This window comes from Quercus suber, unplaced genomic scaffold, assembly GCF_002906115.3.
Source record: "Quercus suber isolate HL8 unplaced genomic scaffold, Cork oak 2.0 scaffold_760, whole genome shotgun sequence".
NCBI lineage: Eukaryota > Viridiplantae > Streptophyta > Magnoliopsida > Fagales > Fagaceae > Quercus > Quercus suber.
Window position 1 is genome coordinate 251,899 of NW_027070196.1, and position 12,888 is coordinate 264,786.

General features: G+C 34.2%; 2 protein-coding genes across 2 annotated transcripts; both read left to right on the plus strand.

Annotated features, from left to right (window-relative positions):
* The first annotated feature begins 6,507 nt into the window (after nt 1-6,507).
* On the plus strand, nt 6,508-8,328 carry LOC136064775 (uncharacterized). Its single transcript, XM_065766950.1, has one exon. The coding sequence runs from the start codon at nt 6,508-6,510 to the stop codon at nt 8,326-8,328; it is 1,821 nt and encodes a 606-aa protein (XP_065623022.1).
* Nucleotides 8,329-9,823: 1,495 nt separating this feature from the next.
* Nucleotides 9,824-11,641, plus strand: LOC112002942 (uncharacterized). Its single transcript, XM_024035102.1, has one exon. It carries the CDS (start codon nt 9,824-9,826, stop codon nt 11,639-11,641), a length of 1,818 nt encoding a protein of 605 aa, XP_023890870.1.
* The last annotated feature ends 1,247 nt before the right edge of the window (nt 11,642-12,888 follow it).

Here is a 12,888-nt window from a genome sequence, read left to right on the forward strand (position 1 = left end):
ATTAAGTTGGCTTGAAGAATGTCATCTTTCCCTATCTCTCTTTGACTGAATTATCTTTGAATTGATTTTCCCTCCAAATTCTAGACTTTCAAAGGAATTTTTGTAACAAAGCTTTGATGCAGGCATTAGCCCATAAATTAGTTGAACTCCCTAAACAATTTAAAGACAGAAAGGTCTCATATCTTGATGACAGTTTACTTTCTGATGCTGCTGACTTTGGGAATGCTGAATTTCTAGAGGAAACAGCAACAGATCTTCAAATTTCTTATGAGGGTTACAAATTTCGGAATGATGATTTTCATTCTCTCTTGATTCCTCTGTTCTGAAAATTAAAGTTTTCTAATATGGGAAAAAACTAGTGCACACATTATGTTTTTTACACTGCAACATGACTTTAAGTCATGTTTTTAGTGTATTTGGGTAGTGTGTATTTGCAAACACCGTGTGCAATAACACTGCCCTAAGAATATAGTGTAGAGGTTTGCTTTTCTTCTTTATAACTCATTTTTCCTGGATTTTATATCTTCCGATAGAGAGTTCTGGATTGGGTTCTCTCTTGGTTTCTACTACTTGATAAGATTCACACCTGTTTCCATGATCTGTAGTGCAAGAGATGAACAAAGAGCCTAGTGTTTTTGCCTCCAACACCCTTATCTCTCATTCAACTCATTTTTTTAGATGATATATCTCTCTTAATCGACGCGCTATTTAGTTGATTTATATAATTTTTTTTTTTCTTTTTCATTTTTCCCAACCTAGTTTTGTTCTTCCTTTCTCTTTCATTCGATGTATAAAGTGAGGACGGTGCAAGATCTATACATCCAGTCCAGAAGACCATCTTCCAAGAAATAAGTGCTCCTGGTTTCTGGAATTTAGGGTTCTTTCTTATTCTGTTGGCTAATTCTAAAATGGCATCTCTTAAGCTTTTAGGATATTAGCATTATTTTTTCTTTATAAAAAAAGGATACCTATTAGCAGAGATCTTAACTCTAACTTATTTCATACTTACAGGGTATTATAACTCTGCAGAAGTTCATTGAAGTGGAATGTCAATATAACAACATCAAATACCCTTTTAGATCTTGATTTCTTCGCTTTTCATGTAATAGTGAAAGTGATCATGAGTTCGTAATGATTGCATAACAGAGGCAAGCTCAGGAGGTAAAGGGACATTTCAAAAACAAGTAAACCTTAAAATGACCCAAACCCTACATGTGTGTAAAGAATAATTAAGCTTATAGACTAATATAGAATAGGGTAAACTACGTATTTGGTTCCTATCTTATACACTATATTTCAATTTGGTCCCTAACCTTTAAGTGTTATTTCAATTTAGTCCTTACCATTATTTTTAAGCTAAAAATTAATAACTCGTCTAATGGCCAAAATAATAATAAATAAAAAAATTAGACTTTGTTAATGTGACAATACACAAAAATTTTATTTTGGTCATTTGTTATGTCATCAATTTTCATTTAAAATATAACGATATGGACTAAATTGACACGACACTAAAAAGTTAGGGACCAAATTGACACAATTGAAATATTAGGGATCAAATTGAAATATGGTGTATAGGATATGGACCAAATATGTAATTTACCCTATAAAATATTTACATGCAAGTACGTGCTTGTATAAGTATATTTGTAAAACTATATATAAAGAATAGAATTAAATTAAAAATTAAGTAGAATATATTAATTATTTAATTAATCGAATAAACCAAATGAATAGAATAGAAATATAGGACCATTTTGGATTAATTTATTTGCCTCATTTAAATCAATTTTGTTGGACCATGGCCTATGCCACTTCACCTCAAAACCGATTGGTCATAAGGAAAACACATTCAAATCTTTTAGATTATTCAACATCACGCCCTGTGGGTTTGTTTTTAGAATAGTTGTCCACAATTCCACCTCAAAATGAGGCTCCTACGACTCGAACCCATGATCTTGGTGGCTCTATTCTGACACCATTTGTTAAACCGAAAGATGTCACTCTAATTCAAAACCAATTAGAGATGAGGAAGATACTCAAATTTTTTATGGCATTTGGCATCAAACCCCATGAGCGTATTTTTAGAACAGTTGTAAGAAGTCGAACTATGATCCCAACAAATTTAAGTTGTCAATAGGGCGAAATTATGAGTCCATTTCGTTTAAGCTTATTCCTTGAGTTGCTGTAATATATCACATTTGAATGCAAAGAAAAACTTGGATTCGTTTTAGATATCGTCAAGTTTTATAGCACAATAGTATTATTTGTTTAATTCATCAGTTCTTCCACTTATTGTTATTATTATAAAATAAAATAAAATAAGAAAAAAAAATGACATTATTGGACATTTAAACTCAAGAAGCTATTATTTATACAGTTACTCAGAAGATACGTTAAGTTCAGAATTGACATTTGCAAGTATAAAACAAGTGGAGGGAGGGGCGTAAAGGAAGGGAGCGCAATTGTACCCTAAGAGAATTTCTTTTGTCTTTTAAATGACAAAGTTTTGCTAGTCAAGTGCTACAACTTTACTTAATATTTTTTATTAAATATGAATTTTGATAAATTTATTATTAGATTATATTTTCTTTTTATATCGCATTGCTTGCAAAATTTTAAGAATGTTAAAGATCAACAGTTATGTCACTAATTAAATATTTAAATTTCAAATTTTTATAGTTTAAAATTGTGCATGAAAAATATGTTATGAGTCGAATAGTAAATAACATCCGATTAGCTTAAAATTTAACATGCATGTTAAGAACATAAAAAACATGTAATCTAAAAGTTAAATTTGCAAAATATAGTCATGTGTGTTAGATATATATTAGACATATTAGCCCAACGCAAGGGTGTGTCAGATTTTTAGCTTGCTATTTTTTGTAGCTCTCAATTGTTTGTTTCTGTGTGATGTTTTTGCAGTTGGTTATTATTGGCTTTTGAAATTTTTAGATATATTATGGTCTATGTGACCTAAACTAATTATAAGCTCATCTATTTGTAGAATAAGCAACTTAACTTTGAGTTAGTCTAAGATTAGTCGGGTTATTTCTAGTATATAAACCCTTGTATACACTCTCTTTTTCATACTTCGGCTCATCATTCAATCTTCACACAGATTTACATATCAACTTTAATGACTTACGGAATCAGAGCCAAATTTTTATTTTGGCAAAACCGCTGTACACAAGCACAGAAACCCAAACAATCTTGTTCACTAGCAAACTCCTTTGTCGCCGCCAAAACCCATGCTTGAGATCCACGTATATTGGTGCAAGCTGTTCAGACCCAGAGCGAAGGTTTGAGATTCACCTACACTAACCACCTTTCATGGGTTGAAATTCACACCATTCCAGATTCACCATGGGGGTACTCATTTAACAAACCATTGCTGAGTTTATCGCCTTGACACCCTCATGAAGTCCTCATGCAAGCGAACCATGATCATTTGATCAAGTGGCAAAGCAATCATGATTTTCACCCAAGGTGTGCATCAGTGATCTCTATTGAAATAGGAACTTCAAACACTTTAGGTTTAAGAAAGGATCTCTTAGCAGCTTTTGGACCTTCCCGTGGTCCTGTATCACCAAGACATCATGGATGACAAAGAAGTGGACCTTCCCGCTTTTGTTTTGCCTTTTTCCGCAAAATATAGTTAACCCTTGAGATTTTGGCTAATGTTAGTCTGGTCTAAGATGTTATAAAACTGATCAATTTAGTCCTAAGTACCATAAGAAAGAGGAGAAAAATGAATAACGGTTTAGAGATTAAGAATTAAACTAGTCAATTTTGAAAACTCTAAAATTTAGTTAGCATTAGTCCAAACCTCATAAATGTTAATAGTATTTTACCCTTTTATTAAAAAGAAAAGAATTAAAAAATATGTATTAAAAGAAAAGAAAAAGAAATGGATGCATTTGAGGTCCCACGGGTTGAGAAACAAAATCCTAATGACACGCATGGGTTCATAAACACGGCAACCCAAAAAAAAAAAAGTCATATGGTATTGTAAGGTGTTTTCCTGGAAGTCCTAGGCACATAGTTGGGATTTAGATCAGGTGCACATAGGTTATTATACCTGGTGCAATTGTAATCAATTGCTGAAATTGAAAGTTGAAAATGTAACTTTCAATCTCAATCATTAAATAAAATATATTAAAGGAGAGTTGAAAAGTGGATGAATTGCATCAGGTGCAATACCTAGGACACGCATGGGTTCATAAACACGGCAACCCAAAAAAAAAAAAGTCATATGGTATTGTAAGGTGTTTTCCTGGAAGTCCTAGGCACATAGTTGGGATTTAGATCAGGTGCACATAGGGTATTATACCTGGTGCAATTGTAATCAATTGCTGAAATTGAAAGTTGAAAATGTAACTTTCAATCTCAATCATTAAATAAAATATATTAAAGGAGAGTTAAAGTCATATGGTATTGTAAGGTGTTTTCCTGGAAGTCCTAGGCACATAGTTGGGATTTAGATCAGGTGCACATAGGGTATTATACCTGGTGCAATTGTAATCAATTGCTGAAATTGAAAGTTGAAAATGTAACTTTCAATCTCAATCATTAAATAAAATATATTAAAGGAGAGTTAAAAAGTGGATGAATTGCATCAGGTGCGATACCCTAGGTATTGCACCTTATCTCAATCCACATATAGTTGGTCTTCCATGTAAGGTAATGACATATACAGGATCCAACTTTGTTATTCTAGCCAGACATCAAGGTAATAATGACATAGGATCAATGTTTGTCATGCCAACCAAATGTCAACTCTGTTACCATTTATTAGTGTTATGTCGGCAATATACAAGATTTTACCATTGAGCAAGATAGGTACCACATCAAGCTATACATTTAAGACATTCAATACTCAAACTTTCACCTTTAATTTGAGAGCAAGTGTTAAATGTATTATGAACCAATTAAGTGGCTAGTGGCAGCTTCACATTTATGTCAAGGTGGTCACAGGACCACCCTAACTTGCAAAAAAAATGTATACATATAATTGCCAAAAAAATATTATTCGCTAAACTAACCTATTTTGACCACCCCAATATAAATGTTGAATACCCTGACTTAAAAATTACAAAAATTTTGGCTCAATAAAAATAAAATTAATTATATACCCACAACATTTTCACAATAATTTTACATTAAATTTTATGTGATAAGCTGTTATTAATTCTAATTTGAATACAATAGTGGCATCACTTTTTTACCCACATATAACAAGTTGTCAAATAAGATCTTTAGTGAAAATGTGATGAATATAACATCAATCTAAAAATAATTACAGCCCTTAAACATAATCCTTAAACCCTTAACCAAAAAAAAGGGCTTAAAGTAACAACAATAACAATTGGCCCAAATAACAATAAAAGTAACCCAACCAAAAACAAGACTAGACCAAACATAATCCTTAACCCTTTAACCCAAAAAAAAAGTGATTAAAAATAACAACTATAAAAATCGGCCCAAATAACAATAACAGTAATCCAAACAAAAACAAGAATATATCAAACAATAATAAGCAAACAAATTATTCAACAAAAAGCCTATTCGAAAACAAGAAATAAAAATTTCTAATTATTCAAAATTTTAACTCGTTCAACCCATTACATAAAAATAATCTCTAATTTCAATTTTCCTTATAAAACAGTACCAAGAGAAATACTATGGTCGTGAGCTCTCCTTGGCAGTGCCGGCAATTATTCTTTCTCTCCATTTTTTCTCTTCTGTATTATCATTTCAGACTCTTTCTCAGCTTATTACTTTCATTTGAACATTTTTAGTTCTCACTTTACCTCTTATCAGTATTTTTCTTTTTCTTTTTCTTTTTCTTTTTTTCTCTTTCTTGGTTTAAAAAAAAATGTAATACTTTATGTATTTATATATTCAAGTTATTGACTTATTTATGTATAGAATATGTAGCCGTTCAAGGGCATTCTCACCATGGACGTATGCCACAAAGCCAAACCACATAAACTTTATGTATACTCTTTTTTTTCATAGTTCCGCTCATCATTCAACATTATTCAATCACACAATAACCTTAACAATATTGATGTTCTTATGTCAATCGAAGTACCCCATTCATATGAAAAAGGGAAAAAATCGATATAGGCTATATTAATGTAACACATATTGTTTGTTTAATTTAGAAAAACTCCTTCTATCAAAACTTTTTGTCTTTTCTATTCCATTTTTGGTCTCCTTGATGAGTTTTATGCAAACTAAAACTTAGTTACGTCTTGCCAAAACATAATATTATCTTTTGGTTTAAATCCTGGTGAAGTTTTGAATAGTTGGATTTTCCTGAAAACAGGAAAGCAGTTTCAAGTGGTTCCAGAGTTACTGCAGAAAGTATGGAATAATTGGGAGCTACGACTGCTGGTCCTTCTCAGTCTCACCTTGCAACTGTCTCTCTTTCACTTTGGCAGACAAAGAAGATATAATGTTAAAATAAGGATCCATATCTTTCTCTGGTTTTGCTACCTCATGGCTGATTCAGTGGCAACAATTGCACTAGGGGTCATCTCCAGTAAAAACCGTAATTTTGGCAATAATAATCCCAAAGTACATAATGAGCTCACGGCATTCTGGGCACCATTTATGCTGTTACACCTTGGCGGTCAGGACACAATCACAGCTTTCGCGATACAAGACAATCAATTGTGGTTAAGGCACTTTCTTGCACTAGTTGTTCAATCATGTGTGACATTCTACATCTTTAACACATCTTTGAAGGGCAACTGGCTTTCGCTTCTTACTATTCCCATGATTCTTGTTGGGATCATCAGGTATGTAGAAAGGATATGGGTCATGCGATCAGCAAATAAACCTCCAGTAGACGCTGATGAGATACCTCCAGTAGACACTGGTATCAACAATGGTGGTACAACAACAGACCCACTTATTACTTTTGGCAAATTCAGAGATCTCTTTCTATATCAGAAGATGCCGGTTGCATTTCGACAAGGCATCCGTGGCCAATTTGAAAGTTATGATTTTCGAAGAGCGTTCGAAAGGATTGAAATTGAACTCGGACATGCATATGACTATTTCTACACCAAGGCTCCTCTGTTTTATAGGAGTTGGGGTTGCATCTTTCGCAGCATCACTCGTTGTTTCATCTTTTGCGTGTTTGTATTCTTCATCGTAAAGGAGAGACAAAGAGATCTGAAAGTGGATTTGATTATCACTTACATACTGCTGGGCGGAGCTCTATTTATAGAGACATACACTGTGATTTTACAGATTTCCTCTAATAAGGGACTTCAATGCCCATGGTTAGAAAAGCTTAATCCGTTTTTCTCATTATTTGTCAGTAATGATAAATTGTGGTCAAACACAATGGGTCAATTCAATATGCTTAGCTTTTGCTCCAAAAATCCTGGAATTGACCCACATGGAACCCCAAAATTCTTTGTTGACTTGAGAGTGTTGTTCTTCAGTCACATATTGCCAAGGATAAGTAGGGAACTAGAGATGCTTTTCTATAGGACCAACAAGCAGGTCTCTGATGAGCTGAAAAGCTTGGTCTGGGACAAGATTAAGGAAAACCCAAATGTTTATAAATCAGTGCTTTCTGTAGACTATAATGTCCTGTACTTAACTCAGGATAGAACCATATTTGTAGAACTTGATGAGAGCATTATCATCTGGCATCTTGCCACGGAACTCTGCTTTTACACTGATAAGGGTAGCAATGCAGAAGCGGATAAACGACGACATGTGATTAAGGAGATATCAGAGTACATAATGTATATACTTGCCTTTTGTCCTTACATGTTTTCAATGGGAAGTGTAAAAGTCAACTTTCAATCTTCATGTAGACACGTTGGGGATCTTCTCAAACATTGCAGAGGATCGTCGATGTCCCGAGTTTTTGAAGAATTAACGTCACGTCTCACTGACGGAAGGGTTTACCTCAAAAGAGAACCTGGCCATGTTGAGTCTGTCAAGGGCTATTTATTAGATACCGATTTGCTAGCATGTGCAGATCTGGTTGCACGAAAATTGAGAGAGAAGGAAGAACAAAAATGGGAGCTCTTGACTAAGTTTTGGGTTGAGACCCTAACTCATGTTGCAGCACTTTGTAATGGAACTAGTCACGCTCAACAGCTACGAAAAGGTGGGGAGTTTCTTACGCATATCTGGTTTTTGATAGAGCATTTGGACCTTAAAGAAAAATTTCAAATGCCACGAGCAGTTCCACATCTGGAAGAAGAAGAGACACTGGCGCCAAGAGCAGTTCCACATTTGGAAGAAGGGACACCAGCAGAGTGGACTCAGGATCTACATATTTGTGCATTGTAAGTTATTGTCAACTTGTTACCACAGATTTAAGTTGACACGCCCTTACAACTACTATGCCTGCGTTTGGATTGCACTTAAAGTTGCGGCACGTTTTATGATTCACGTTTTCTGCCTTTTTTTTTTTTTTTTTCTTCTGCCGGCTTTTTTGACTTTGGAGATAAAATTTACTATGCATGTACTGTGCCTACACTGTTCATGCACTGTTCACACAATATTTAATATTAAAAGTGGGTCCCACAACACTATTTACACATTTAAAAATTATTTTGCTACAGTGTTTTCAGCAACAATCAGTTTTTAGCAACTTTCAGCAACAATAAGTGCTATCCAAACGAGGGCTTAAAGTAACAACAATAACAATTGGCCCAAATAACAATAAAAGTAACCCAACCAAAAACAAGACTAGACCAAACATAATCCTTAACCCTTTAACCCAAAAAAAAAGTGATTAAAAATAACAACTATAAAATCGGCCCAAATAACAATAACAGTAATCCAAACAAAAACAAGAATATATCAAACAATAATAAGTGAACAAATTATTCAACAAAAAGCCTATTCGAAAACAAGAAATAAAAATTTCTAATTATTCAAAATTTTAACTCGTTCAACCCATTACATAAAAATAATCTCTAATTTCAATTTTTCTTATAAAACAGTACCAAGAGAAATACTATGGTCGTGAGCTCTCCTTGGCAGTGCCGGCAATTATTCTTTCTCTCCATTTTTTCTCTTCTGTATTATCATTTCAGACTCTTTCTCAGCTTATTTCTTTCATTTGAACATTTTTAGTTCTCACTTTACCTCTTATCAGTATTTTTCTTTTTCTTTTTCTTTTTCTTTTTTTCTCTTTGTTGGTTTAAAAAAAAATGTAATACTTTATGTATTTATATATTCAAGTTATTGACTTATTTATGTATAGAATATGTAGCCGTTCAAGGGCATTCTCACCATGGACGTATGCCACGAAGCCAAACCACATAAACTTTGTGTATACTCTTTTTTTTCATAGTTCCGCTCATCATTCAACATTATTCAATCACACAATAACCTTAACAATATTGATGTTCTTATGTCAATCGAAGTACCCCATTCGTATGAAAAAGGGAAAAAATCGATATAGGCTATATTAATGTAACACATATTGTTTGTTTAATTTAGAAAAACTCCTATCAAAACTTTTTGTCTTTTCTATTCCATTTTTGGTCTCCTTGATGAGTTTTATGCAAACTAAAACTTAGTTATGTCTTGCCAAAACATAATATTATCTTTTGGTTTAAATCCTGGTGAAGTTTTGAATAGTTGGATTTTCCTGAAAACAGGAAAGCATTTTCAAGTGGTTCCAGAGTTACTGCAGAAAGTATGGAATAATTGGGAGCTACGACTGCTGGTCCTTCTCAGTCTCACCTTGCAACTGTCTCTCTTTCACTTTGGCAGACAAAGAAGATATAATGTTAAAATAAGGATCCATATCTTTCTCTGGTTTTGCTACCTCATGGCTGATTCAGTGGCAACAATTGCACTAGGGGTCATCTCCAGTAAAAACCGTAATTTTGGCAATAATAATCCCAAAGTACATAATGAGCTCACGGCATTCTGGGCACCATTTATGCTGTTACACCTTGGCGGTCAGGACACAATCACAGCTTTCGCGATACAAGACAATCAATTGTGGTTAAGGCACTTTCTTGCACTAGTTGTTCAATCATGTGTGACATTCTACATCTTTAACACATCTTTGAAGGGTAACTGGCTTTCGCTTCTTACTATTCCCATGATTCTTGTTGGGTTCATCAGGTATGTAGAAAGGATATGGGTCATGCGATCAGCAAATAAACCTCCAGTAGACGCTGATGAGATACCTCCAGTAGACACTGGTATCAACAATGGTGGTACAACAACAGACCCACTTATTACTTTTGGCAAATTCAGAGATCTCTTTCTATATCAGAAGATGCCGGTTGCATTTCGACAAGGCATCCGTGGCCAATTTGAAAGTTATGATTTTCGAAGAGCATTCGAAAGGATTGAAATTGAACTCGGACATGCATATGACTATTTCTACACCAAGGCTCCTCTGTTTTATAGGAGTTGGGGTTGCATCTTTCGCAGCATCACTCGTTGTTTCATCTTTTGCGTGTTTGTATTCTTCATCGTAAAGGAGAGACGGAGAGATCTGAAAGTGGATTTGATTATCACTTACATACTGCTGGGTGGAGCTCTATTTATAGAGACATATACTGTGATTTTACAGATTTCCTCTAATAAGGGACTTCAATGCCCATGGTTAGAAAAGCTTAATCCGTTTTTCTCATTATTTGTCAGTAATGATAAATTGTGGTCAAACACAATGGGTCAATTCAATATGCTTAGCTTTTGCTCCAAAAATCCTGGAATTGACCTACATGGAACCCCAAAATTCTTTGTTGACTTGAGAGTGTTGTTCTTCAGTCACATACTGCCAAGGATAAGTAGGGAACTAGAGATGCTTTTCTATAGGACCAACAAGCAGGTCTCTGATGAGCTGAAAAGCTTGGTCTGGGACAAGATTAAGGAAAACCCAAATGTTTATAAATCAGTACTTTCTGTAGACTATAATGTCCTGTACTTAACTCAGGATAGAACCATATTTGTAGAACTTGATGAGAGCATTATCATCTGGCACCTTGCCACGGAACTCTGCTTTTACACTGGTAAGGGTAGCAATGAAGAAGCGGATAAACAACGACATGTGATTAAGGAGATATCAGAGTACATAATGTATATACTCGCCTTTTGTCCTTACATGTTTTCAATGGGAAGTGTAAAAGTCAACTTTCAATCTTCATGTAGACACGTTGGGGATCTTCTCAAACATTGCAGAGGATCATCGATGTCCCGAGTTTTTGAAGAATTAACGTCACGTCTAACTGACGGAAGGGCTTACCTCAAAAGAGAACCTGGCCATGTTGAGTCTGTCAAGGGCTATTTATTATATACCGATTTGCTAGCATGTGCAGATCTGGTTGCACGAAAATTGAGAGAGAAGGAAGAACAAAAATGGGAGCTCTTGACTAAGTTTTGGGTTGAGACCCTAACTCATGTTGCAGCACTCTGTAATGGAACTAGTCACGCTCAACAGCTACGAAAAGGTGGGGAGTTTCTTACGCATATCTGGTTTTTGATAGAGCATTTGGACCTCAAAGAAAAATTTCAAATGCCACGAGCAGTTCCACATCTGGAAGAAGAAGAGACACCGGCGCCAAGAGCAGTTCCACATTTGGAAGAAGGGACACCAGCAGAGTGGACTGATCTACATATTTGTGCATTGTAAGTTAATGTCAACTTGTTGTAACCACAGATCTAAGTTGACACGTCCTTACAACTACAATAATTTCTTTCGATTTCTTGTTTTCCCCTCTCTAAATAAATGCAAATGAAATAATTTTTATTTTGAAAGGTAGTTTTAACATATAACATCCACTCTTATTAATTGTTCAAATGAAATAAATTGTAATATATGTTAAATTTAAATGTTATAATTTTTTTAGAATATTCTCATTAAATTTATTTTTTTTAATTTGAACTAATTTAAAATAACTTTTTCAAACGCAATTTTTTCCACCCTACAGTTCAAAAAACCAAAAAACATATTTCAAAAATTAATAAAATACAACAAAACTACTCCAATTTAAAATAAAATTAAAAAAAAAAAAAAAAAAAAAGGAAGAATAGAACTCACATTAAAGTTAAACTTCTTCTTCCGTTTTCACATGAATGAGAGAAAATCGATGTTCTTGGTTTGATTGGATAGTTGTGCGTGTCCAAAATTGGAGATTCATTCTCTACCTATAGTTGTCTGCCAACAGTTACCATTTATATGAGCATCTCCAACAAACTCTCCAAACTCAAAATCACCTTTAATTTGGAGAGTAAACCCACAAAACACTAGTCCTACAAACTCTTTAAGTTACTATTCATAAGCAAAAAAAAAAAAAAAAAGCTAACGAACAGACTCTCTTGGTTTGAAGACCTACTGTTTATTAGCAAAATAATTAAACTGAATAAAAAAAAAAATTTAACAAAACCATTAAAACATATTCAAGCTTATCTTAACGGCTACAAATCTCAATCTACCTCCTTTCTCTCAAATGTCTCTAAACTCAAGAGGTAGACATAATCAAAACACAAACAGGCAATACAGATCACACAACAAAATCTTGTACTCATAAAACTAATAAAATTAGGGAAAAAAAGACAGAGAAGCCGATCTGACCCATCTGTGCTGCATGTTCTTGGTGGTGGCGAGAATGATAATGGAGCGGACGATGCGACTTTGCATGCATGGTGGACGCCAAGTGCTGGAAACAAGTTCTACAGAACTCGTGAAGGCTTGTGAAGAAATATCAAAATGCCCTCTCTCTCTCCTCTCTCTTGTTGAGGAAGAGGAACTAGTAAAACGTAAAAACTCTCTCTGTGCTTGAGGGCTGATGGGAGTGAGATCTGAAATGTGTGGTTCTCGGTTATCAGAAAATTTAAAAAAAAAAAAAAAAACGTGTGGCAAGTTTTTTTTTTTTTTTT

What these genes read in the sequence shown, in the direction of transcription:
- LOC136064775 (XM_065766950.1), top strand. Translation starts at nt 6,508, where the DNA reads ATGGCTGATTCAGTGGCAACAATTGCACTAGGGGTCATCTCCAGTAAA.
- LOC112002942 (XM_024035102.1), top strand. Translation starts at nt 9,824, where the DNA reads ATGGCTGATTCAGTGGCAACAATTGCACTAGGGGTCATCTCCAGTAAA.